Here is a 26,707-nt window from a genome sequence, read left to right on the forward strand (position 1 = left end):
CATTCTTACACTTCGAACATTCCTTTAGTTAAAAATGCAAGAAATTGGAATTTTTTAATTAAAAATATCCCTAGTTAAAATGTAATATTTTAACAGATATTTTAAAATTAGTTCAAATAATGAACAATTGTAAGTTAAAATAAATATTAAAATCAAAAATTGTTTAAATACAATTTATATATATATATATATATATATATATATATATATATATATATATATATATATATATATATATATATATATATATATATATATATATATATATATATATATATATATATATATATATATATATATATATATATATATATATATATATATATATATATATTTCGGTTTAACATTCATGCATATGGATCGAATAAGTAAGTAAATATATTTTTGTATTTATAAAATAATAATAACGTAATAATGTTTTTAAAATTACAGTTATTTATTTCGTATTTTTGGAGAGTACCATGATGTTGTATTTTAAGTATATTTCAAGTAAAATGTGTTTAAAATTGCGATAAAAATATAAAAATAAAGTTATGACTATTTTTGAAATACATTTGGAACATAATTCTAGAAAATACACCAACTGAAACTTTTCATGTGTAAGTAAAAACAAGTTGTATACAAATAACAAATTTAGGCTAGTAAGTTTAATCTGATAAAAATCATTAATAAGATTTTCCCAAGATTTTTGTTTTTCCTAGAAAATTGACCGATATTTTTTTTTATTTAAAGTAAATATTGCTATTTTATGTTATCTCTTTAAACACATGTTCCCTACGTTCATTCAATTACGAGGGGGAAAAAGGGATTTTTATCTATCGTCTGCATCGGTGTCCGAAAGCGTGGAGAAAAAATTCCTTCGTGTTATTCGAACCGAAGATATCGTTTGGTTTGCTTGTGTCTGTCTGTTCAGCGATCATTTTTCAATTATCGTTTTCTTGTTTTGCGATTTTTCTGATTTCCTTTTACTTTCGATATGGCTGAAATTGATTATCGTTATTGCTTTGGAGCGCAGGACGATGTCATTGTCCAGAAAAGGATGCTGACCGTACCAAAAATTGACAATTTGAACGATTTAATTCGAGAGTTGCGGTTGGCATTCGCTACTGATCATGTCAATATTGAAAGAGTTCAAGATCTGATGTCTGCTTACAAGTCGAATCCGAGGGATTGGATCAAGTTTGCGAAATTCGATAGATATCGGTAAGAATTTTTAATTTATTTCTATTTTGAATTTAATATTGATTTTAGATAACTAGGAGACTCTGCTCACCAACCCCTGATTGCTTTATCGTTTGTCTTATTTCTTTTTCTGAAAAATCAATTTTTTTTTAAATAAGAAGATTTTGTTAATAAAACACACGATATATTTATAATTTAAGTACAATAATAATTTGTAAATTTGTTAAATGTTAATAATTTGTAAAAATGTTAATCGTGACAAAACGAATGATTAACTATATTTCAAAAATAATCAACTGATAAAATAACTTGATAAAATATTTTTAAGGAGAAATATATGAGAAGTAATTTTACTCGTTAGACTTATATCATTATAACAGAACAAATAAGAAACATATTTTATCTCCTATGAGTTATTATTATTATTATTTTGTGTTTTAAAAAATTTCATTATAAATGTAAAGATTTATATGTAGCAACATCTTCTGTCTCCCTCTTTTTTCTTCCTTTTTTTTCAACAGACGGCATCAACTAAAACACTATATCATGATAGTTAAATAAATTTTCCTATAACAATGAATAAATATTTATTGTTTAAATTAAGCAAAACTGAGAAAAAATTCACGAAAAAAGAAAGTAAAAATTTCAATAACTTCTATAAAAAATTATGTCTAGTTCTCAAACAAAAATGCCCCTTTCACCACGCCTAATTTCGATTCTGCAGTTACATCTCTGCGAGCTGTATTGCGGCCTGCATGGTATTTTTCACTACAAATTACACATCTAACTCTTAATTATCGGATGTTAATTATTTTTTATTCCATAGTACTCCCTGTTCATTTTCTAACGCATTTCTAATTTCTAAGTCTTGCAATTATTCCCCCCCCCAAAAAAAAACTTTATTGTAAATTAAAACATTTGTGGCGTCATCTATCACGATTTTTTGTTAATATAGAGAGATTATTGTTTTTTTTTTATTGTATTGTATTGTTGAATTTGAAAACGAATAACAGCGAATTCATAAAGCGGATCACCCGTCCGTGTTTTGGGTGTTCAACTTATTGTTGCATTTTGCTTTGTTGCGCAAAAAATTTACGACCTAAAAATTTGAAATTATGAAGGTGCAGAAAATTTACAACCTAGAAATTTGTAATTATGATGGTGCTCAGAAAAATGTACAGAGAGTAAGATGGAATAAAAAATAATATTCGATAATTAGTTCGAGAATTTTTAACTGTTTAACTTGGCGTAAAACATACCACACGGCCAGCCAGCAGTCTGCAGGAATTTAACTACAGAGTTAAAATTCGACGTGAGGAAAGAATCATTTATATTTGTGAACTTATCGCTAATTTAATTTAGAAATTCTAATTTGCTCGAAAATCTCTGACTTTTAGTTGTTTAGTTTCTTTGCTTCAAATATTGACTATTTATTATTTTTCCCTCGAGAGATCTTTATTTAAACATTTTTTAAGCTCGCTCTCTGATAGATGTCCAACAAAAGTAGCAAAATAAATAAATAAATTAAAAGGAGAGAAAGATTACGCCAGTTATTTTTTAAAAAATAGAAAAAATGTTATAAAGATCAATAAGGACCGTTCTCTATTTGAATTGCAATGAGTCTCGGCAGCGAGTGAAAATATTTCTAATTTGTTTCTTCTTATTGAGTCACACGATCAATAAGAAGAAATAAATTAGATTAAATTTCTTTTTCTAGTATAGATGATTTTTTTTTCATCTTTGGTAATCGTCCCTTTTATTACGATTAACACAAAAAAATTTTATTACCTGAAGGTACAATAATTGTCCATCAAAAGTAGCAAAATAAATAAAAAGGAGAGAAAGATTACATTTTGTCAGTTATTTAAAAAAAATGTTATAAAAAGCAATAAGGACCGTTCTCTATTTGAATTGCAATGAGTCTCGGCAGCAAGTGAAAATACTTCTGATTTGTTTCTTCTTCCTGAGTCGCATGATCAATAAGAAGAAATAAATTAGATTAAATTTCTTTTTCTAGTTTAGATGATTATTTTTCATCTTTAGGTAATCGTAAATTTGGCTGCGATTACTTATTAAAAAAATGTTGTTACATAAAGCTACAATAATTGTACATTTTGTAAACAAAATGTTTTGTGTTTTTGAGGTAATCGTCCCTTTTATTACGATTAACACATTAAAAATTTTGTTACATTAGGTACAATAATTGTCCATCAAAAGTAGCAACATAAATAAATAAATAAGTAAAAAGGAGACAAATATTTAATTTCGCCAGTTATTTTTAAAAAATACAATACATGTTATAAAAAGCAATAAGGACCGTTCTCTATTTGAATTGCAATGACTATCGGCAGAGACTGAAAATACTTCTGATTTATTTCTTCTTACTGAGTCACATGATCAGTGAGAAGAAATAAATTAGATTAAATTTCTTAGATTAAATTTCTTTTTCTAGTAAAGATGATTATTTTTTATCTTTAGGTAATCGTAAATTCGGCTACGATTACTTATTAAAAAACTGTTGTTACATAAAGCTACAATAATTGTACATTTTGTAAACAAAATGTTTTGTGTTTTTGAGGATAGTATTGACGTTTAAGAAAAGAAAAGAAAAAAAAATTAATAAAAAGCAACTAAGGGGTTGGTGGGCTCAGCGAGCAGAGAGTGATTCCTCTTAGTTATTTAAAAAATATTAGAGTTTTTAGTGTGAGTAAAATTTTATTTGTATTTTTTGAATAGTTGTTTAGTATCGTTGTATAGTCTGGTAACAAATAGAGTGATATTTTTTCAAGTTAAACACCTTTGTAAGTTGACCTCCTTTACCAAAAAACGAAATTTCCCCCATATAATACAAGCAAACACACCAAAACTTTTGTAACCTGACAGCCTGCGTATCTTGTATGTTGATGGCTGAAATAAGCTAGGAGCGTTGTTAGTTAGTCTAATTCTTTCATTAGTTAACTAGAAAAAAATTGAGATAATTTTCTGTGCTATTATTTTACATGTTAAAATTTCACTCAATGGTACAAATAGTATAAATTTACTTAGACCACTTTGTTTGTATAATATTGACTGTATGCGTAAAATTTTAGGTGATTTTGAAATAGTACAGTAAGTTTTGTTAAGTATATAAAAGCAAACTTTACATTTTTTTATTGCATATAATAATAATTATGTTTTCTAACTACGTGTGAGTTCCTGAGAACTGTTATTTTAAGAAATTATTTTTCTCCGTAATAAAAACAAACTATGCACAACTGCAGTTTAAGGTGTTAAACTTACTGCTAAATTTTATTTTTCTTAACAAAAAGACTTCGAAACTTAGGTTTGTTCGAAATTCCAATTTGTTTAAAAATTATCGCAATCTTAAGGGCTTTTTTTTATAGCTATTTTTAATTTTTTTCTTTTTGTTTTAAAATTAGTTTTTTTCTCATTGTTATAGAAATATGCATTTATCTGTCCGCTGACTTCGATTTGATACGCTCGCGCTATGTAACAAAAATAAATCAATGTAACAAAATCAAATGTAGCAAAAATATAAATAAATGAATAAATGAAACAAGAGGAAAAAATGAGAAAGAGAGATTAGACATTGCTAGATATAAATTGTAACATTTATATTGAAATTTTCAATTTTTTTTTTATCGTTTTACCTTTGCTTAATGTGTAAAATTACGTCTAATTTATTATTTCTTCTTTATTATCAAATTTATTACTTTTTATTTCCTCTAATTTATTACTTCTAATTGTGTCGCACATTTTGTATTCCTAAGTAAAATTTTTCAAACACAATCGATTTCTTTTCAAATCGAAGTAATCGTTCATTTTGCTATGATTAACATATTAGCAAAATGTGCGAGCATAAAATTGAAGTAATTATGCATTTTGTAAACAAAATTGACTACGAACAAATACGAATGGGAACTAACAGATAAAAAATAATCACTTTTTAAGAAAAAAGGCAACAATGGATGAACGTATTGAGCAGTTTGGGGGCGGAGTGTCCAGATATTTTCTGGGATGTTGTACAACTGACAAAATAGCAAATTTTTTTAATTAATGAGTTTAATATAATATTTACGTAACAAATTATAATTCATTCTTGTAATTAGTCTGTTTTGTTTAGCGTGCGTTTTGCAAAATAAATTGTTTTAAGTCGTTTTAAAGTAATTTAGTTCTATTTATCTTTGTTTTGGTAAAATATAAAAAATACACGAGTAGCAAAATATATACAAGAATAAAAAGACGCAAACAACTATTGAAAGAGAAAAAAAAAAGATGACTCATCCCTATTTTATAAATGGGCACTAAATTGAAGCATCGCTAGTGGTCAGGTTTGAATGTTTGGCAAAATTGGTAATGACATTATTTACATGATTTACATTTAGATAATATTTGTATTATAGTTATACATGATGAATCTTCTTTTTTAATATCTGTAAATCTAACAGGAATTATGGTAACAGACAATTTTCCTTAAATAAGGCCACAAAACGTATCATTAAAAAACTAAAAAAAAAAAAAAAAAAAAAAAAAAAAAAAAAAAAAAAAAAAAAGAGAGAACAATATAAAAAACATTTTAATGGTATAGAAAGAACATGCATGCTAAATTAATTTTTAAAACTTAATATTCTCTTTAAACTTTTTTATTTTCTCAATTTCCAAATAACTCCTAATTTTGGAAACGATCCCTATTCATAATTCCAGCGGTTCCCACTTATTTTTCTTTTTTTTTGGCTGTGGAACCCTTAATGATCGACTTTTTTTTGGCGGAACTCCGAGTTTTAATGAATAAGTTTCATTAGCAATTGTGAACATATTATTAAAAGACGAAAAATTATTAATTATTTTGAAAAGATGTTATGATTTAGTATTATGGTACTTTTACTTACGTCGCACTAGAGCTGCACAATGAGCTTTTGGCGACGGTCTGAGAAACATCCCTGAGGATGATCCGGAAACAACATACATACGTCACAGCCCGTTTTACAGGGAGGACACATAAACACACCAATAATCCATCTGCAGATCGCAATTTTGTCCTCAACCCTGAAAACGATCAATCTGCGATTCAATACCTCCAGAGATAATGTTGTAAATTGTATGAATTGTTTTGAAAATATTTTGGGAAGGAATGAAGAACGCAATTTTTTCGTCATGTTGTTTTATGATTATTAGTTTAAAAATTGGGTATTATATTAGGCAGTTTAACTCACAGGTCTGGAGTGGCATTTTGTCTAGTTCTTAATTTGACTTTAAGGCATTGAATGAGCTGAAATACGGTTTTTATTAAGATAAAAACGAAAACGGAAAAAAAAAATCAGCTATCCTTAAAATACACTTTTTTATTGCTGAATTTGGTTATTTTTAGTTGATTCGAAATAATATTGTAATTTTTTTTATATAAATCACTATATGCTTTTATAATTTATTCATTATGTTGTTATGAGAAAAAACTTGCTATTTGAAATTTCTTTCTTCGCAAGCATTTCAATTTTAAAAATTCATTAAAATAATGGAAATATTAAGTAAATAATAAGTAAATAATAGGGTAATAATCGGATATAAATTTTATTACAGATTTCGAAAGTCATTATTGATTTAGAAATTTCACGGAACCCTTGCTATCTCCCTAGGGTTCTGTGGAACCCTATTTGGGAACCGCAGCCTGACATATTTTCTTACCCGCATACCTTTATGAAGAAATAATTGAAATGTTTTAGTGTGACATGAATTAAATGCCTGAAGAAACGAAGATCATTCCATTTCTGTTCTAGAAAAATAAAAATTTGTTTTCATAAATGACACAAATTGATACCAATTATTACCATAGGTCAGTTAATGTCAATTGCCATAGTAGGGGAAACATCGCATAAAGAGGGAATAAAAGAGAGAGAAAATTCCCTACGGCATTTTTGAACCACTGTTATTATCGTAATAATAAGTTGATGAGTATAGAATCTTCAGGATGTTCTCTTTTGTTAATCGCTAGGTGAAAAGTTTTTTTTTTCATCTTTTACTTTTGCTCGAAAACACATTTCATCATGGTTTAGAATGTTACATCAGACAAAAGTGAGAGATTTCTGTAGAGTGTTTATGTTTATGTCTAGTTGCGTAGGCGAATTATTTTTTAAATTTTATTGGGCGAATTATTTTTTAAATGTTTGATTAAAAAGTAAGGGTTAAAGTATGCAGTTACTATGAGATGAGTAAGGGATATGTCTGATTAAAAAATGAGGGAAAAAAATATTCAGTTGCTTTGAATTAACGAATTATTTTTGGAATGTCTGATTAAAAAATGAGGAAAAAAGCATGCAGTTACAATGATTTGAATTAGCGAATTATATTTGAAACGTCTGATTAAAATATGAGGAAAAAAGCATGGAGTTACTGTGATTTGAATTAGCGAATTATATTTGGAAAGTTCCATTGAAAAGCAAAAATAAAAGAATGCGGTTGAATTTGCGAATTATTCTAGTAATGTTGGATTGAAAAAAAGAGTGTAAAAGAATAAGGTTGCCATGGTCTGAATCTGCGAATTATTTTTTAAATGTTTGATTAAAAACTAAGGATAAAAGAATGCGGTTGAATTTGCGAATTATATTTGGAATGTTTGATCAAAAAGTAAAAGCAAAAGAATTTGGTTGAGTTTGCGAATTATTTTTGGAATATTGGATTGAAAAATAAGGGTAAGGGAACGTGGTTGCTATGATTTGAATTTGAGAATTAAATTTTACTATGTTTGATTGAAACGTAAAGGTAAAAGAATCCATTTTCTATGATTTGAGTTCGCAAATTATTTTTGAAATATTGGATTGAATTATAAAGATAAAGGAACGCGGTTGCTGTGACTTGAATATGCGAATTATTTTTGAATAATTTGATTGAAAAGTAAAAGAAGGCCGTTAGTATGATTTGAATATGCGAATTCTTTTTGTAATGTTTGATAGAAAAATAAGGATTAAAAATGTGATTGCTGTGATGAATTTAATCATTGAATAAATTTTTTGTTTAATTAATGTTAATTGATTAAATTAATTATTTTTTAAATCAATTAACATTTTAATAAATTTTTTATACTTTAATAAATTTTTTAATTAATTAAATATAAAAGTATTTTTAATTAATTTTTAGTTAGTTAAAATTTTTAATTATTATAATTGTTAAAATTAATTATGAAACAAAAAAATATTAAAATAAATTTTTTTGTTTTATACTTTTTTAAAAATGTAAATAAACGATTATTTTTTATTTTGTTTTGTTATCAGAAATGTATCAGAATTTAATATATAGTGAAGGGAATGGCAGCACGCACGCACGCACACACACACACACACACACACTTTACATGTGCTAAGTAGTGTTACCATCGATGTAAAACAGAGAACAAAAGCTCCTCTCTTTAAATATCCCTTTTACTGAACGAAGTTGGAATTTTGGCATTAAAAATGTTTAATGTTAATTAAGAATTAAGTTTTTAATTAATATACTAATAGTTCAGTCAGGAGTGTGGTAAGAAGTTTGGTTCCCTTAATGTTATTTTTTGCATATTTTTGCAACTAAATACGCAATTCAAGACACTTGAATTTTGTTATAAAACTCATTTTCCTAAAGTTAATTTCATGCAGAAGTGGTTTTGAATATTATCAGTTATTTTAATAATTAACGGAAAACAAACTTGACCTTTAAGTCATACAAATCATCATTTGACTCAATCATGGGAAAACTTTATAATTGAAATCTTAAAAATATTTTAGATTGCAAGAAAATAAAGCATCATTAATTATCTTATTTACTTAATTATTTCATGAGAAAAATAATTTAATTATTAAGTAAGCAAACTTGATACTTTTTTTTTCTGTCATTATGAAAAATTTAGTCGGGTATTTAAAGGCAAAACTTAAATAAAATCGGTTAAATATTTACCAAGAAATTAAACATTGAAAATGATGGAGTTCAAATATGTGACTTATTAAATGTATGACTTTTTTTAAAAAATTAGACTTCTCCGGAACCATTCGACCGACTTCGCTCAAATTTTGTATTTTGAAATGTAAAATAACATACCTTAAAATGAGGTGAAAAATTTTATTACTTGCCATTAAAATTGTTTCGTCCATTATTAAATAAAATAACCAAAAATAATAAATATTTACTAAAATTTATTTTTTGCATTGAATTCTTATTGCACAAACGAATTTTATAATTGCACTCAAATTTTTTTAAAATTCACTTTTCGAGACAATGAGAAATATTCAAAAATTTAAATTAACATTTAGGGGCTCAAACTTTAAATCGCTCTCCTGACCTAAGTATGGGGACCCTATTTTCCAGATTACGGCTATCGTCTATATTTGAGCCGCGATGGCTCAGGGGATAGAGCGTTCGCCTTCCAATGAGGCGAACCGGGGTTCGATCCCGGCGATGGCTAGTTGATACGAATTCCGCATCCGGCATGCACCGACCACAGTGCTGATGTGAAATATCCTCAGTGGTAGACGGATCATGGGTTAGAGTCTCCTTGCCGTCAGGCTAACCGTGGGAGGTTCTCGTGGTCTTCCTCTTCATGTAACGCAAATGCGGGTTAGTTCCATCAAAAAGTCTTCCACTAAGGCAAATTTTTCCCAATACTTGATCCAGTTCTTTTGTCTTCTGGATTGCGTTTAAAATTACAAGGCTACGGAGTTGAACATTAGTAGTCGTAAACCACAAAAATATTTAGTCGGGTGTTCAACGACGGTTAACAGTTAACAATTACCTCCTATGTTTGTGGGCCAGAAATCCAAAATGATGTGTTTATTCAGAGTAAGTACGTTTTTGTTTCGTATCTTAAATTATTGTCTGCTCTAATTAATTACCGTATTTGAGGTCAGCCTCTCTTACCATTAAGATTGATTCCTAAAACGTGAAGATCCGATCATTAGATCAAAAGTTATTCAGGGTGATCCTGTTTTCTTTTCGACGCACTGTTCGCTTGCTGTTAAGAGACAACATCCACCTTAAATTAATTCACCACCAGGGGAAGGGTTATGAAATTAAAAAAAAAATCGCTTCTTTTTGCTTGTAATTATTACGTTTATATAAGTGTTTTTTTATTTTAATAACTTATGTAAATCTTTTTATTCTCTGCATTGTATTATCTACCTTACAATAATAGAATATATTTGAAATACCTATACATTGTTGAGTCAGAATCCTTCAAATAACTCATCTATAAAGGCAGTGACGTCAGGAGCAATTGAAATTTAATGTTCATATAATTTAATATCTTGGTTAACAGGTGTATCGTATCTCTTTCTATAGTACAGATATACGTGTTTTAGAGTACAGCTGGCATTCAAACAGCTGCTTTAACAGTACATTATGATTGTAAAAACGATTATAAAAACGCTATAATATAGTTGTAAAACTTCAACCTATACAGAGCTAAACTCACTTATAAGCATGCTGAAAACGATAACGTTATTAATTGTAAATATTGTAAACATACATTCAGATTTTTTTTTTACCAAACCATCAGAATACGATAAGATGCAAAATAATTTATTAAATATAATTGTTGAAAATACCCATTTTGACAAAATTAATTGAAGATTTTCAGGACAAAAAATCTTGAACTAAGTTACAATTATTACATTCTGTATAAATTACATTTTAGGAGTTTCCTATTCGGTTTCTAATAACGTCAAACTATCAATCTATTTAATCGCATTTAATGGTGATAAAGGGAACAAAAATTATTTAAAATTTTGAGATACTTTTAAACTTTAATTTTGTGCATAAAGTATGCGTATTCGAAATAATATAATTATAAAAATATAAATGAATAATATAATATTTTCAACTTTATAGAAAAAATCGTAACAAAATTTGTAATTTTTTTTAAAATTATTGAATAGAAAATTTGTGAAAAGTTCTTCGTATATTCAATAATATTTAATAAACTATTTAATAACAACTAACCTTAATAAGAATACATGTTTTCTTGCAAGTGCATTAACATGTATCTTTAACCTACTGAAAGGAAAAGACACTTTTACGAAATTTATTTTCAACTTAAGGTATCTAACTAATGCAAGAACACATGATTTTGGACAAAATTTTTGAAATTGAGTTTATTACAAATTTAGAATCCCTGTAATCTTAGATTTCTAAAAATAATTTACTTTTGTTTTTACTCCAATGATTTACTAAGTTATAGCAGTTTTTGTGGAAGGTGATTACAGTGGATAAACTAGTGATTTTAAGTCTTTAAATAAGTTTATCTCAAATTCAGATTTTCCCCCACATTTCGCACCACCTTAAACACGATATCTCATGTTGTTTTTAAAATAACTGCCTACAATTTCTTATGAGTAAGGCCCGGATTTTGATGACATTTGCATTTTTTTGCATTTTTGGACATTTTTTGTCTTTTAGAGCATTTTTTTAGATTTATAGGGCATTTTTCTTGAAATTTTGGGGCGTATTTTGCATTTTAATGCATTTTTTTAAAGTTTTCTGTTAATTTTTTACAATTTTTATTATTTTTTTTATCAATTTTCATTATTACACTGACTTCCAAACAATAAAGAAAATCTATAGGATATTAACAGGTGAAGCAACATCTTTTCAAATTGAAGAATAATTGTCAGTAAGTGAGACCGTCTTTTTCAAGTACGCACCTATAACATCAGTAGACGTTGAAAGAAGCTTTTGCAGGAATGAAAATTTACTTTCAGACAAGACACGCTCGTTTACATTTCAAATTATCAAAAAACATTTAATAATCCAATGTAATTCTGATATTTAGTAATATTATGAGATGGAAGTTGCTATATCCATTAAAGTTTCTATACAAAATAAAAATATTTTGGTGTCAATATATTTTCCTTTTTTTGTTATTTTAGGATATAAAACATATTTTTCAAACTTTAATGAGCGTAGAACAAGTATTGCATTGCTTTATATCTTTTAAATGACTCATAATAATTTTAAAGAGCAAAAAAATTTTTTAATTCAATATTTTTACTTCATTTAAGGCATTTTTTGCGCAATTTTTGCATTTTAAGGGCATTTTTTGCCCTTTTTAAGGGCATTTTTTGCACTTTTTAAGGGCATTAGTTGAGATTTTTTAGGTCATCAAAATCCGGGCTCTACTTATGAGTGTTTATGATTATAGCACGTATGTTTTGAACTACAGACTGAGAGTTAAAAAGTCGAATTTCATTTTTTATGCATGTTTGCCGCAAAGGCAAGTGTGAAAATTTTTAAAAATTTTCTAACTACATTGATCTTGAACTGAGTAGTATATGCACTTGGTTTCAAGATAGTAGTTTAAAACATCTTTGATAGAATTCTAAATAAATCCTCAAAGGATTTTTTGTTTTAGGTGCTGGAAATTTTTTTCCAGCGTTTAGCAAAAAAATGCCGTATTTTTACCTAAAAATGGCCATTTTAAAAATAATAATAATAATTTTTTTGCTAGTTCATAAGTTTTTGCACATAATAAAACAAATAAACTGTTTTTTTTTAAAAAAAATTTATATTAATAATTAAACTATCCGAAATTAGTCGGATAACTTAAATATCTCGTTGAGAGGGTGCTATAATGTAGGAGAAACATTTCATGACAAATTATTTTTCAACTTCATAAATAATTTAATATTTAAAGGGCTGCCAAATGTGAATTCAGGAAAACATAAAGCAAAACATGAAATTTCAATTTGCTGATTTTTTTTTCCTAAAAATATCAAACTTAAAACAAATTATGGCGGGATAAATCATTCACTGTGTAAATCTGAATAATCTTGCCGTAGGTTTTTGTGAGTTTTGATGATTTGAAAATTTTGTTTCAGCATTCAAAGCTTTCTGATTTACTTTATGCTCAATTGAACTCAATTTTTCTATGCTTTTAATTTTCAAGTACCAATGGATGGAAAATAAAATTTCTGCCCCGGAATAGCGTTCTCTCAATGATATCTTATAAACGACATAACGAATCGAAAAATCAAAAATAAATAAGAAGTGGATACCAAACGGAAAAAAAATTCTTGTAATCGAAAAAAAAAAATTCCGGTAAAAAATCAAATTGCAGTAAAATGTCCCGGCATGGTACTTTTTACTATAAAATCATTTTTCAGCGTAAAATATTGCGGAAAAAAATCTGATACACCGTAATTTTTACACTAGTATATACCGTAAAATCACTGCAATTAAATAAATATTACTGTAAAAATTACGGTATAAAACTTTAAGGTAAAAATGGATTAAATGGTGAAAATGTATTTTACTGATCCTGCAGGTAGGGTACAAGTATTTTTTACAGTAATTTGTTCCGTAATTTTTTAAAGTGTAATGTTTAATTAGCTCAAAACTTGTCTGGGAAATAATGAAATTAAGAAAATATAGGTGGGCGACTGAGGGAAATCTATTATATTTATTAGTTCACTCATTCGGAAAATTAGTTTCATTGCGGAATACCATAACACAGGCAACTACCTTAATAATGTTACAATACAGAAAATTACCGTATTATCCGATAACTATAAAATAAATACATCAAATGAAAAGTTTAACTAATCAGAATATTATTATATAATTTTTATAAAGGAGAATATTATAGAGAAAAAAGAAAGTTGCCCTGAAATCTCATAAAAAAGTATTTTAAGGAATTTTATGAATGTTAAACTATTGTTTATTTCAACATTCGACAAAATAATTGAGACCTATTAGAAGGGCATTACTGGAAGTAATTGGGGTTGTATTTGAATTTTTTAGCCTAAACTCCATATAGATTTCACAAATGCTTATGAATTTTTAGCATTTTAAACTCAAAAATTTCCACAAATGATTGGTTTGCTGTGACATATATTCTGACGAATTATACTAAAAATATGATACATTGCTGTCCTCAACATCTGAAAAAACTATATTAATTGGAATAATTCCCATTAAAATGTGCTACACAGTCTTCGAGATTTTATAAGCACTCAAAATTTCTGAAAAAACGTTTTGCAGCTTATGAAAAACATTTTGGAGAATCTTGCTGAAATTTGGAAATATTCATTTCAAAATTCTGAGAAAATGGTAAACTGTAGGTAATTAACAATAAATTTGAACAGAGCCTTCGAGGGTTTACGCATTGAACGCTCAAAAGCTTTGAAATGTTTTTCCTAACAATATTTTTAAAAAATTTAACAAACTATAATAACTCATAAAAAAAGTGAATAAATGCGTATTATTTTGATGTGAAGTTTGGAATTTCCTCCATTGTGAAGCTCTGAAAGGAGAAAAAAAGAACTTGCCATCGCTAGTCAAAAACTAGTCACCAATCATCGCAAAAAACCTAGTATTTTGTGTGTACAAACTTAAAAAAAATGTGAATAAAGAAAAATTTTCGTAATAACAGATTTTTATTCTTTTTCGGAGATCATTTTTTCGCGTCACGAGGAAGTAAACCTTGATCAAAAATAAAATTATGTAAATAAGTAAATAAATAAATATAAAATACTCGCTTTTAGCATTAATTTCCACAAAATGTCTATTCATACGTAACTGATGAAATTTCGCAGCTATTTTGTCATGTTTCGTAACGTACTTTTTTCAAGAGAGGAACATTAATGTCTCAATATTCCTTCAGATAGCGCTGCAAGTATTGTTACATTTTAGCGCGTAGACTCTTTATTGTACCTAAGCATTACTTGTATAACTGTAGATTCAGTAGATTTCATCGGCACTCTCACTTTATTCGAATCAATTCTGGATTGTTTTTATAAAATTCTAAATTATTTCTATACAAATCAGAATTATTCTGTTACAATTCTGAATTAATCTGTCACAGAGTTGAATTATTTTGTCACAGCGCTTAATTATTCAGGGACATCTCCATGTTATTCTGTTGCGCAGTTCTGAATTATTCTGTTACAGCTCTGAATTGTTCTGTGATCATTTTGAATTATTTCGTGATCATTCTGAATCATTCTGTGATCATTCTGAATTATTCTGTGACCATTCTGAATTAATTTTTGGTACAAACAATGCTAAAATAATCTGTTTTAATTCCATTTTTAAATGTTCTGTTACAATTAGATTCTGAAGTATTCGATGGAAATTCTGAATCATTCTGAAACAATTCTGAATTGAAAAAAAAAAATAGATAATAACACATTTGTCTGTGTTATGGTCAACTGTTTATTCTAAAACAACGTAGATCGATCTTTAGCATACCAGAAACATGGTCACTTTTCTATTCAGAATTAGTTAGATCGAAACCTTAATCTTCGGTTCAGTTTCCTGCATAGGTTTCGGAAACGAATTTTAGGAAGTTAATAAAATCGGAACTTGCGACTTCGTTTCGATTGATGGTGCCACGTTTAAGTTGTTTACAAAAGATACGGAAACGGAAAGGGTCGTTGACGCAACCCATGACGAGGAAGAGATCACTGAAGTCTTTTTCGAAATCGCCCGCGAAACAGCCCTTCGGAGGTCATGGGAGGAAAAGTTAAGTACGTCGAAAGTTCGAGAAATAGGTTAGTTTGTAAGGTCAATAATCAATCTAGATCGTTTGTTCCATTCATCAGATAAGGGACATATTATCATAAGAGCTTTTGATTTCGTTTTCTTCAAAATGTCGAGAGATACATGATTTCATTTGATGTTGAAATTGCGACTCGGGTATATGGGTAATATATCACTATATAAGTATATCACTACATAAATCACTATATCATATTTAGAACGAGATAATAACTTCTAATATGCTTATGTGTTTGTTAACAACTATTCTATAACAATTTCTTAACAATAATAAAAATTTAATAAACTTAATTTTCTTGATTTTTTTAAAATAAATAATATTTTTCATAATTTTTTCCCCCTCTTTTTTTTAAATCCATAATAGCTCAATAGTAATGAAGAATTTGTAGTTTGCTACGCTTAGGAAACCAGTTATTATTTCTTACTATATTTCAAAATTATTTATTAAGTTCGTTAATCTATAATATTACTGAAAAAAACTGAATAATTATGTTTTCAAAATAATTATCATTTGCAATAACAATATAATGCAGTCTAACAGATTTGCGAACATACACTTTAGTTGGAGGTCAGTTGATTGAATAAACAGCAAAAAACCTTATTTTATAATTTTGACAGTCATTAGGGCCATCTGTCGGGAAACTTTGTTACTAATCATGAAACTTTGCGAGAATTATGAATAAACAATAATTAATTGTAGAATTATGAATTATGAATAAACAATGCGAGAATTGTGAATAAACAATGCGAGAATTATGAATAAACAATTGACAATAATGAATAAACAGCAAAAAACCTTATTTTATAATTTTGACAGTCATTAGGGCCATCTGTCGGGAAACTTTGTTACTAATCATGAAACTTTGCGAGAATTAATGAATTGTTGCATCAAACTGTTGCAGAATATCACAAAGTTTTTTTTTTTAAAAATTGATTTTTAAATTGTTTGGCATATACAATCGCATTATCATCAATTTAACTTTGCTCTGTGGATTTAGTTTAATAAATTTTATTTATAAAGTTGGGGTTCCGTCGAAAAAAAGTTGATGATTTAGGGTTCCGTAGCCGAAAATAATTAGAAACCGCTGCCTTTAAAGCACAGCAAAAAAAGTAATATATTCGGTGAAATTTAATTTTCAGTTTAGTATTTAACAGCAACAGGTAAAAGTTAAAGAGCTGTAGATAAAATTCTGAATTCAGAGTCACCTCAGCATAACAAATTTAACTCATTTTTAAAAAAAATAACAATGGCGGAACTCTCTAGTATTGATAGATTTATACCAACGAGGAGAAAATAAGAGAAACCACTCCACCTTTAATAATGTGTATAACATTTATTATATGAGTTTGCCTTCTCTTTATGCTGCTGCCATCTAGTGACAATAATGAAAACAAAATTTTTCCATTATTCCTTTCAAGAATAAAATGTACAAAATTCGCGTTTTATGCTATTCACGAGTCATTAAAATAGTTTTACATTGTCATAAAAATTAATAGTTAGTCATAAAAATTCATTTAGAGGAAGGGGGGAAGGGATACCCACTTTATGAAAAAAAAAGAAAATTTAACAATATAGTAAATCGATAACTGATTTCAATGAGTTAAAAACTTTATTTAACTATTAACCTTAGTAACTGGTGCCACCATCTAGTGATGTTAATAAACATTAAACTTTCATAATTTACTTTCATTTCAAGAAATAAAACTTATTTCGGTATTTTTAGAAAATCCATACTTTTGAAAATATACATCAAATAGTATTCAATTCAAATATTATTTAAGTGAAGAAATTAAGCAGTTCGAGTCTTTAATTGCTATGTTAATAATGGGAAAATGGAAAAATTAATAATGCAAAAATTATTGTGTCGCTAGTAGTAGAAGGCGAAAAGAAAGGCCCAGATGTGTATTAATGGCTCATAGCATTTTTTAGCTATTTTGGTTGGAATAGTTTATCTTCTATAATACGTCTCTTATTAATACTTAACTTTAATTCATTAACTTGCACTGATTCTTAATACTTTCTTTTTTCAGTTATACTCGCAACTTGGTGGATGAAGGTAATGGAAAGTACAATTTGATGCTGCTTGCCTGGGCTGAAGGACAGGGAAGTAGCATACACGATCATGCTGACAGCCATTGCTTCATGAAAGTAAATTATGCCAAAATATTTCTTCCTTTCTCCATGCCTTATCTCAAAACTTGGCAGATTATTTTCTCTTAAAATACGTTGTAGCATATTATTTTAAGATTCGTTGTAATGACGTCACAGTATTCTTAGTTTAGTTAATTTTAAGAGTTGACTTGAAAAAAAATTTCTGTGGCAATCTATAAGAACAACTTTATTGCTCTTCTTTTTGTTATTCTAGCTTTTGGAAAATTAAAATCCTTAAAATTTTTTGGCCGTTTAAAAAAAATTTAATTATTATTCCTATAAACAATGATTATTTCTGTTCATGTGAAATAATAACAAATCTTTATATATATATATATATATATAAAAATTACCAAGCATTATAATTACTTTTTATAATACATCTATGTCTCGAAAATGAAAAGAGAAAATCCAAAATGTAAAAATATAAAAAAAAAAAAATATTAAAATTAGGTTTACTTATCTAACAGTTAATAAAAACTGTTAAGAAGAAAATAACATAATTTGTTGCAAGCTTTTTAGCGTAAAATGATTGACAAAAATATCAATCAAATTAAGCTCAGTGCTGCCATCTGTGAAAGAAACACTTTAGGAATAATAAAATAATAGTAAAATAAATGGAAAATTTAAGTAACAAAATCCTTAATAGGAAAAGGGATTTATAAAGTTCACTAACGAATAATATTCAAATTGTAAAATCATTAAAAAAAATTGTATTAGTAATATTTGTACGGTTTTACATGCAAACGCAAACACTAGGAATAATTAATTTTACTGGCATTCCTTCTTGTATTGGGTGACTGATTTATAAGTAAGAACATTCATGGCCGGATAGAATGCCGTTTATAAAATTTATCCATATTAATATATAAGTTTATTTTATAATTTAAATTTAAAACATTTTAAAAGCCCTAATAAAATAATGTCTCGAACTTTAACTTGAGCAAAACAGGTTTATCAACCGATGCCTGAAAAGTAAAATAAAAGTATTATAATGAAAAATTTCCGCAACGTCTTATTGTGGGCCAAGGGGATCATTGAATATAAGACTCAAAGATATCGTGATCAATCGCACAATGGGGTCAGCATTGAGCACCCAAGTCAAAATTTTAGATGGTTTTCCATTAATGGATCAACATAATCTTGATGGTAACCATATTTTTTGATGGTAACCAACATAAGTAACCATCTCCTCAATGTAGGAATTCGGACTGATTTATGATGGTCCATCACAAAAATAGCAACTTGTTTTGATGGTTTGTTCATGTTGAATCATCAGAAATTTCCATTATAGCTTCTTAGAAATCAAATTTTTGGTCGGTCATGAACCACCATCACCCTGATGTAAGAATTCAGACAGATTTATGATAGGCCAACGTAAAAAAAAACCCAAATTGTTTTGATGGTATATTCCTGCTGAACCAACAAGAATTATTATTAAGCCATCATGGGTATGCATTATTATACCATTGTGGGCCATCACGAATTTCCACCACAGTATCTTAGAAATCAAATGTTGGAACGATCATGAACAACCATCATCCCAATGTAGGAATTCGGAACTGATTTATGATGGTTCATCATTAAAAAAATAACAAATTGTTTCGATGGAAACAAGAATTCCCATTAAACCATCGTGTAAATGTATAGTTGGAACCATCAGGGATCTTCACGGATCATCATGGAATTGTTGATTCATGAGAGTCAAATTTCCCTCGATGGTTTATCATCATAGTATTAAAGTAGCATTTTCCATCATGGAAGTTTGTCGGCATATCAAAAACCATGAACACATAATGGAAAATGTTGGATGATGGTGAATATCAAATGATGTTTTACCATCATGAATCGTACTGAAACCATCATAAGCCATCAAAATTTTTTGATGGGACCACCAAGAATTTTATCTTGGGCACTACTCGTCTTTATTAAACACACAAGCTGATACCCAGTGATGAGAAGCTGGGGAGGGGGTGTATAGTGCTGCTTTCAGGAGAACTCCTCTAGAGACCCGTCTCGTGTCGTGGCGGTTACCATGGTTACGAGGAAAGGTCACTTCTAACAGGGGTGTGGAGGGAATAGTTTTGTCTCAATCTTAGCGTAGGTCGTCGTGAGTAAACCAATCGACACTTTCTTTCCTCCATTTCACCCCCATTAGCTCTCGCTTGTTACCATAGCATCAGACAGCCCTAGACTTTCAGTCTGGAGGAGTTCTCCTCAAAGCCGCACTATAAAGGACTGGGTTGAAGTTCCAGTTTCTTACATAATTGCTCAGCGTCATAACCACTGAGACATTGCGACTGTATTAGAAAATAATTTATTTCTTAAAACTGGATGAATTTGGAATGTTTTAATTCCATAGAATCATGAAAAACATGCATTCGAGTAGTTGAGATAGGTTAATTTTAAACCTAACACTATGTATTTTTTTGTGCGTCAGTTTATAATACTTAATTAAATCATTTTTTCTAGATGTTGGACGGTGAATTGAAGGAAATTCGTTTTGCTTGGCCTTCTGATTCCGATGAAGAAGAGAAGGAGATGGAAAAGATTTCCGAAACTACGTTGAAAACCAACGACGTCAATTACATGAATGGTGGGTTTTAACATTCACTTTTTAAGTCTCTGAAAATTTTACACAATTTTCTAAAAATTCTGAAATCTTTATTTTATTTTTAATTCAGATTTTTTAAAAATCATTTTACTGATAATTTTTGAGTTTTTTTTGTTGCCTAGGATAGTAAAAAATAATAATAATACAGTTTAGGTGTCTTAGACTCGTAGAAAATGTTAATGATTTTTATACATACTTTTTTTTTAGTTTTGCTGCTAATGAGTCATGATCTTATAGTTCTGGAATTTTTCCATACATATCTTTGCGATTTCACGAGTCTACCATTTGAAACATAGATATGGAAAGATTCTAGACTCCGCGCAGTAAAACACATCAAGAATCCAAAACTAAAACGAATGCGTTTTCAAAAAAAAAAAAAAAAAAAAAAATGTCTTTTTCAAAAAAGATAAAGAAACTGCTGACTTTTCAAAATCATTTTATATTGGGAAAGGAAAAAAATTAATTAAAAACTATTTCTGTAAGCAAAAAAAGAAGAACATTTATACAACTTGTAACTTTCGAAAAATAAACAGTAGCCCAAATTCGATTTTCAGTAGCAGCGACTTATAAAACTAGCCCAATCCGCTACTTGTAGAGTGCCCTGGCCTGTTACGGGAAAAGTAGTACCAAGAAGAAGAAAAAGACTCGAAGCAAATATGAATTTTAAACTGTCCATACTACAAATTTCCATCGTTTTTTGATGTATTGCCAACTTTCCAATATGAAATTTATAAATTTTTTTTTTTTTTTAACAAACGTAATGGGTTGGCTAGCGTTAGCGAGCAGGGGTTGGAGCCTCCTATTTTAATATATTTTCTCTTTGTATTTTTAACCTAATTTAGCGAAAAATTACATTTTATTGCATTTTGCTTAAATCACTCTCGTATTTGAGTGGGGCAAACCTTGTAATTAAAATATAAACTACTTTTCAACTAGCAAAAGTGCACAAATTTCTATTAAATTTTTGTGCCCAGGACAATGCAAGATTCAATCATTTTCGAAATGCTAAAAGCTCACGATGATATTTCCATTTTATTGCCAAGTTTAGTGTACATACAATCAAAATTTTGACTTTCCGTAATAAATTAAACCAACTCGAAACTTAAATAAAGAAATTAATAAAACAAAAATATTCAAAATCTATGTCTTTTGGTTAAAAATTAGAAGAAGAAAAAATATTTTTGACACCGTTGAACGTGCGGTTCATCATTTTCACAACAAAGTTCATCCGTAATTAATACACTGCAGTGTTTTGTGGTGCTTAGGTGCTACAAAAAATATACGAAATATTTGCAAAGTATTTTTGGCGCAACCTACAAAATCTTAATACTTAAAATAGAAAAAAAAAAAAAAAAAAAAAAAAAAAACTGTTTATATACGGGGTGGGGTTTTAGCTAAAGCTATCTAGTTAAGGCAAATCTGGAGCTAGTTCTAATTGGCGGATCTCTATGAAATTCGGTATTTACGTTATATAAACCATATATATATATATATATATATATATATATATATATATATATATATATATATATATATATATATATATATATATATATATATATATATATCGCTCATGGACTGCAATAGCGACACAACTCAAAAAATCATGTTTTGAAATAAGTGGTTTTAAAGTTTTTACTGCTAAGGAAAATGCATAAGAACTGCTTTAGTTTGCTTAAACGAATATTACCTTCAAGTTGAATTATGCGTTGTGCTATGATATATGAGTTGTTGCTGAAAAGAATGTGTATTTCATATTTACACCTGTTCTTAATAAAAACGCGCGTTTTAAGAGTTGTGCCACTATTGCAACCCATGAGCGGTAAGTATATACAAAAAGAAAGAAAAAAAACTCAAGCTTCGATCGTAAGTAGAGAAAAGGAAGAACATATAGAACAATAATACTAGTTTGGAAAGGCAAAATTTTATTTAAGCACCTCATAGGTTCAATGTCACGGCTTCGAACTGCATTAACATCCCTTTTCATAAACGAAAAGTGCCAGCTATAGGTCAAATTGTAAACTGTTTACATTACAGATCTTATTATCATGGTCCACATAATGTATATTCAAATTTTCATCGAAATCCAACAATAAGTATATACATTATGTGTGCCTAAACTTTATTTAAAACCTCTCTTATGCAGAATTTTCTCTTTGAAATGAATGTTGTTTGCAGATTCGTTGGGATTGCACCGAGTTGAGAATCCGAGTCACTCCCAGACCGCAGTTAGTCTTCACTTGTACTCCCCACCGTTCGAATCAGTACTGCTTTTTGATCAACGCACCGGTCACAAGACTCGAGGAAAAGTCACTTTCTGGAGCAAATATGGAGAGAGGACTCCATTTGTGAGTATTTCTCTGTTACATTCTTTCTTAAATATACTGGTGCGTAGTGCGTAGCGTTTTGAAAAAGTACTTAAATCGAAATTTTCGTTTTTTAAAAGTCCTTATTGGTGCTTTTTTCATTGCTTTAAAAAAATGCTTAATTTTCCTTTTTTCGTTTTCTTTATGTCGATTTTCGTCACGCATTATGCAAAAGCGTGTTTTTCACATTGTTCTATTCAACGTTTTCACAATTCATCCAACCGCAATCTATTTTGGCGTACTGTCGGTCCATGGCGTATGAAAGTGCCAATCACTTTACATGTTCGATGAAATACTTGGGAGTCCGCACGTACATACATTGACGTAATCTGAAACAACTAACCATTCAACAATTGTAATACGCACGCATGATCGTGCTTAACAGTCGTTGGAATCGGAAGGTAAGAAACAGCGGTTGTAGAATGAAAAAAGGGGGTTAATAGGGGGGTATGGTCCCCTCTTACAGATATACAGGCCTTGTAGCGTGATTTCATACTTGAAATAATGTAGTTCATCATTTCCTGTGGCGATTGTGGTCTGAATTGTCCTGTGGCAATTTCATACCTTCCGACTCCAACGAGTGTTACGCACGATCATGCATGTGTTGAGTGGTTATTTGTTTTGTATTGTATCAGTGTATGTACGTATCAAATTATATTAAAATCAGTCCTGTAGTTCTAGAGATAATCGACCAAGTCTGCGAATTCTCTTAATTTCCTACACCAGTGTAGATAAGAAAGACGTTCACGCCAGCATTTGAATTCAAGGTGAAAACAGAAAAATCGCAGGCACTGCTAGAACAATATTTAGTCCTACGTATTCAAAAGGCGTCACATGCTGCGTGTTTTTCAATGAAGTGATCTTTGCTTTTCAGCTATATTTATTTACCCTTTGACTACTGATTGCTTCTTGATTATTGTAATGGACGATCAGAGAATGTTTTTGCATGAACATCCGCTTGAAGATCTCCATTTACTCTTGTCCTTGCTATACAATCGCCACTTAAAATTTTGGCCTTTGAACCTAATACGACTTGTTCATTTGGCGTCATTCAGAGATAAAGGTGCTTTACTTTTATTTTCTTATCTGAGGCGACGACTGATCTTTTTGTTTTCTTCCTTTTCCTCAGACGAAATAGACTGAATGAATTAGTTTATACTTGATGAATTTCAAATGTAAACAAACTAAAATCAGGGGTTTGTCCAGACATTTTGTGAAAGGTCCTGTTTTTGTAAAATTGTGAAAAAACTACTCATAATAGGCATGAAAGTTTTCTGCTTTTACTCTGAATTCTGCTTTTTTCAAAGCTTTTAAAGCTCCATACATTTATTAATTTCATAATGTTTGATTGCGTTTATGTAGAATTCAGCTTTTTTTGCTAACTGGTACTTTCATCCCTGTCATAATTTGTGAATATAAAATAAGCGTTAAGTCACATTCTTTCAACCAGGGTCCTGCTTTTGTGAATTTGCGCAAATAGGGTCCTGTTATTGATAAAAACCTTTTCAAGAAGTTTTTAAATTGTAAATAGATGCAAGATTCCACTCAACAATTGCTGCTACTAAACTAGAGATGCACCATACAAATATTTGGTACTTAGCCTATACTGCTCAACACAGAATATTCATTTCGGACAAATAATGGAAACAAAATCACTCACATTTTTAATAATTTCAATTGACACATTTTAAATAAAACAACTGAGTTATGTATCACTTTTAATGTGCTACGCATTAAGCAAATTTAAACAATTCTTAAATTTATAATATTTTATTTAAATAATTGCCAGAAATTAATTTTTATTTGCATAATATTCTAATAATTAATTTAATGAATAAATATAAATTGATGAATTATTTATTTACAAAGAAAAAAAAAATTACAAAACTATCATTTAATATCAATAAGAATGTGCAGACGATGTTTTTAAAAGTAGAAATATTTTCTTAGAATACTACATTTGGAATTTAAACTTAGGAAATTGGGAAAACTTAGTTCATTTCGAACCTTCTTTCTCCCCCCCCCCGGGAAGGTTGTATTCGATTAACAAAACAATAATGAAGATAAGCAAATTTGTGAAGGGTCCGATTAAAAGATAAATTATTTTGTGAAGGGTCCGTTTTAATGAAAAGATATTTTGTGAAGGTATGTGTTAACGGACCCAAATTTCTTGCTGAACTGGTTTCTTGCTGGAATTTCTGGCAAAACTGGTTTCCGCTCTGTTTTTCTAAAAAATTATGTGATTTTTGTGATTATCACAAACATAAATGATTCAGTACGCATGTAATCAGTACTACTATCGTTCGTAGTAAATTGTTTTTCTTAAATTGAAGTCGTAGTTATATAGTGACAAGTTTGCAGCAACTTTTATGAAATCTTGCCTACCACTTTTTCAAAATTTTAATCTATAACAGCTGTAATAAAATTTTTGGTTAAGTTGCCCGCATGTAATGTGTTAAGTAATTAAGATGAGAAAGATGAATTGATATGCTATGGGAAAAGTAGTTACTTATTTAAATCCATACTGCTTTCTCTAAAGAAAATTTATCAGCCGTCCTTCTGATACCTCCTTTCAAAATAGAAACGATTTTCCCCTATTTTTTCAAATTGCTAAAAGCATTTTTCCCGTCATCGAATAATATATACTCAACCCTTTTCTTGAAGTTAATCCTCATATTCTTTTTCAGGGTGTTGAATCAGCTAAATTGGATGAAGAAGATTATGAAAATAATTGAAGAGTTTCAGATTGTATATAGTTTCATCACATGCATTGTATTATATGCATGAGTTTTGTTGTTAATGTTTAGTTATCAATAAAGTTATTAATGTTGGATAAGCAATTCATTCATATACTATAATAATAGATTCCTTTAAGTTAAACTTTGTTTTAAAGCTAGCGAATTAAGACTTAGTTGAACTTAAGACTTAGTTTTTTAATAGACGATCCAGCTCAGAAACAAATTAATTTTCGATTGTTTATAACTGCCATAGGGTTATCTGTCAGAGTTGAACAAAAATGTGATCGATTACATTTTTTTTATTACAGTAATAATTACTTGTAATCATGATTACAAGATGAATTAATATTGATTACAACTGTAATCGTGATTGCAACAAACAATTACAGTAATCAATTCCTTGTAATCGCGATTACAACTTTCAAAAATTTTGATCACAGTTGTAATCATGATTGCAATATTGATTACAGCTGTAATCAAAATTTTGATTACAACTGTAATCATGATTCCAAGTAATTGCGATGACAAGTAATCACAACAAAAACGATTGCGGGTAATCATGATTACAAGTAATTGATTACATAGCAGTAATTATCTGTAATCAATTACAGTTGTAATCGATTACTGTAATCGACGGCTAACTCTGTTATCTGGCAGGCGTCAGTTTGGGTGTTATCTGGAATGTTGTATCTTTCTTTCTTCGATGAATTACTGAATAATTAACAAATGAATGCCATGGATGGTTGACTGAATGTAAAAAATAATAAGCTTCCTAAAATTGGAAGAAATTTCGAACACTTCTGGTGTATCCTTCCGCTTATGTTACGCTTACGAAGCGATGTGTGAACAGGCTTAATATTCTATAGAGTTTTATTAGTGTTATTTGTGTTTAAATTTACGATTAATTTTACCATTTTTAAGAGTTTTTTTGTAATTTATAAATTCTAACAGGTGGTGAGCACAAAACAAATTTTACAAAATTAATATCACAGCATAATTTAAGTGTTAGGACAGCCATGTTTTCAGTGCTATCTCTTATTTAGCTATATTTGAGTAAAATAGCACCGCTTGTTATTTTTTGGGGTAGCATCATAGCAAGCTTGCTGAGTCTTCCGAATCTGTTGTTTGTTATATTCAAAGA

The 26,707-nt window shown here is 28.8% G+C and overlaps 1 protein-coding gene across 1 annotated transcript; it reads left to right on the forward strand.

The window, feature by feature from the left end:
* The first annotated feature begins 877 nt into the window (after positions 1-877).
* On the forward strand, positions 878-25,664 carry LOC107440186 (cysteine dioxygenase type 1). The gene is made up of 5 exons (XM_016053039.5): positions 878-1,203; positions 17,728-17,845; positions 20,321-20,444; positions 22,641-22,810; positions 25,516-25,664. Exons 1-5 carry the CDS (start codon positions 977-979, stop codon positions 25,561-25,563), a joined length of 687 nt encoding a protein of 228 aa, XP_015908525.1. The 5' UTR covers positions 878-976; the 3' UTR covers positions 25,564-25,664.
* Positions 25,665-26,707: the final 1,043 nt, after the last annotated feature.

Source organism: Parasteatoda tepidariorum, chromosome 3 (assembly GCF_982258835.1).
Source record: "Parasteatoda tepidariorum strain Cologne lab strain chromosome 3, Ptep-v5.0, whole genome shotgun sequence".
In the NCBI taxonomy this organism is placed as follows: domain Eukaryota; kingdom Metazoa; phylum Arthropoda; class Arachnida; order Araneae; family Theridiidae; genus Parasteatoda; species Parasteatoda tepidariorum.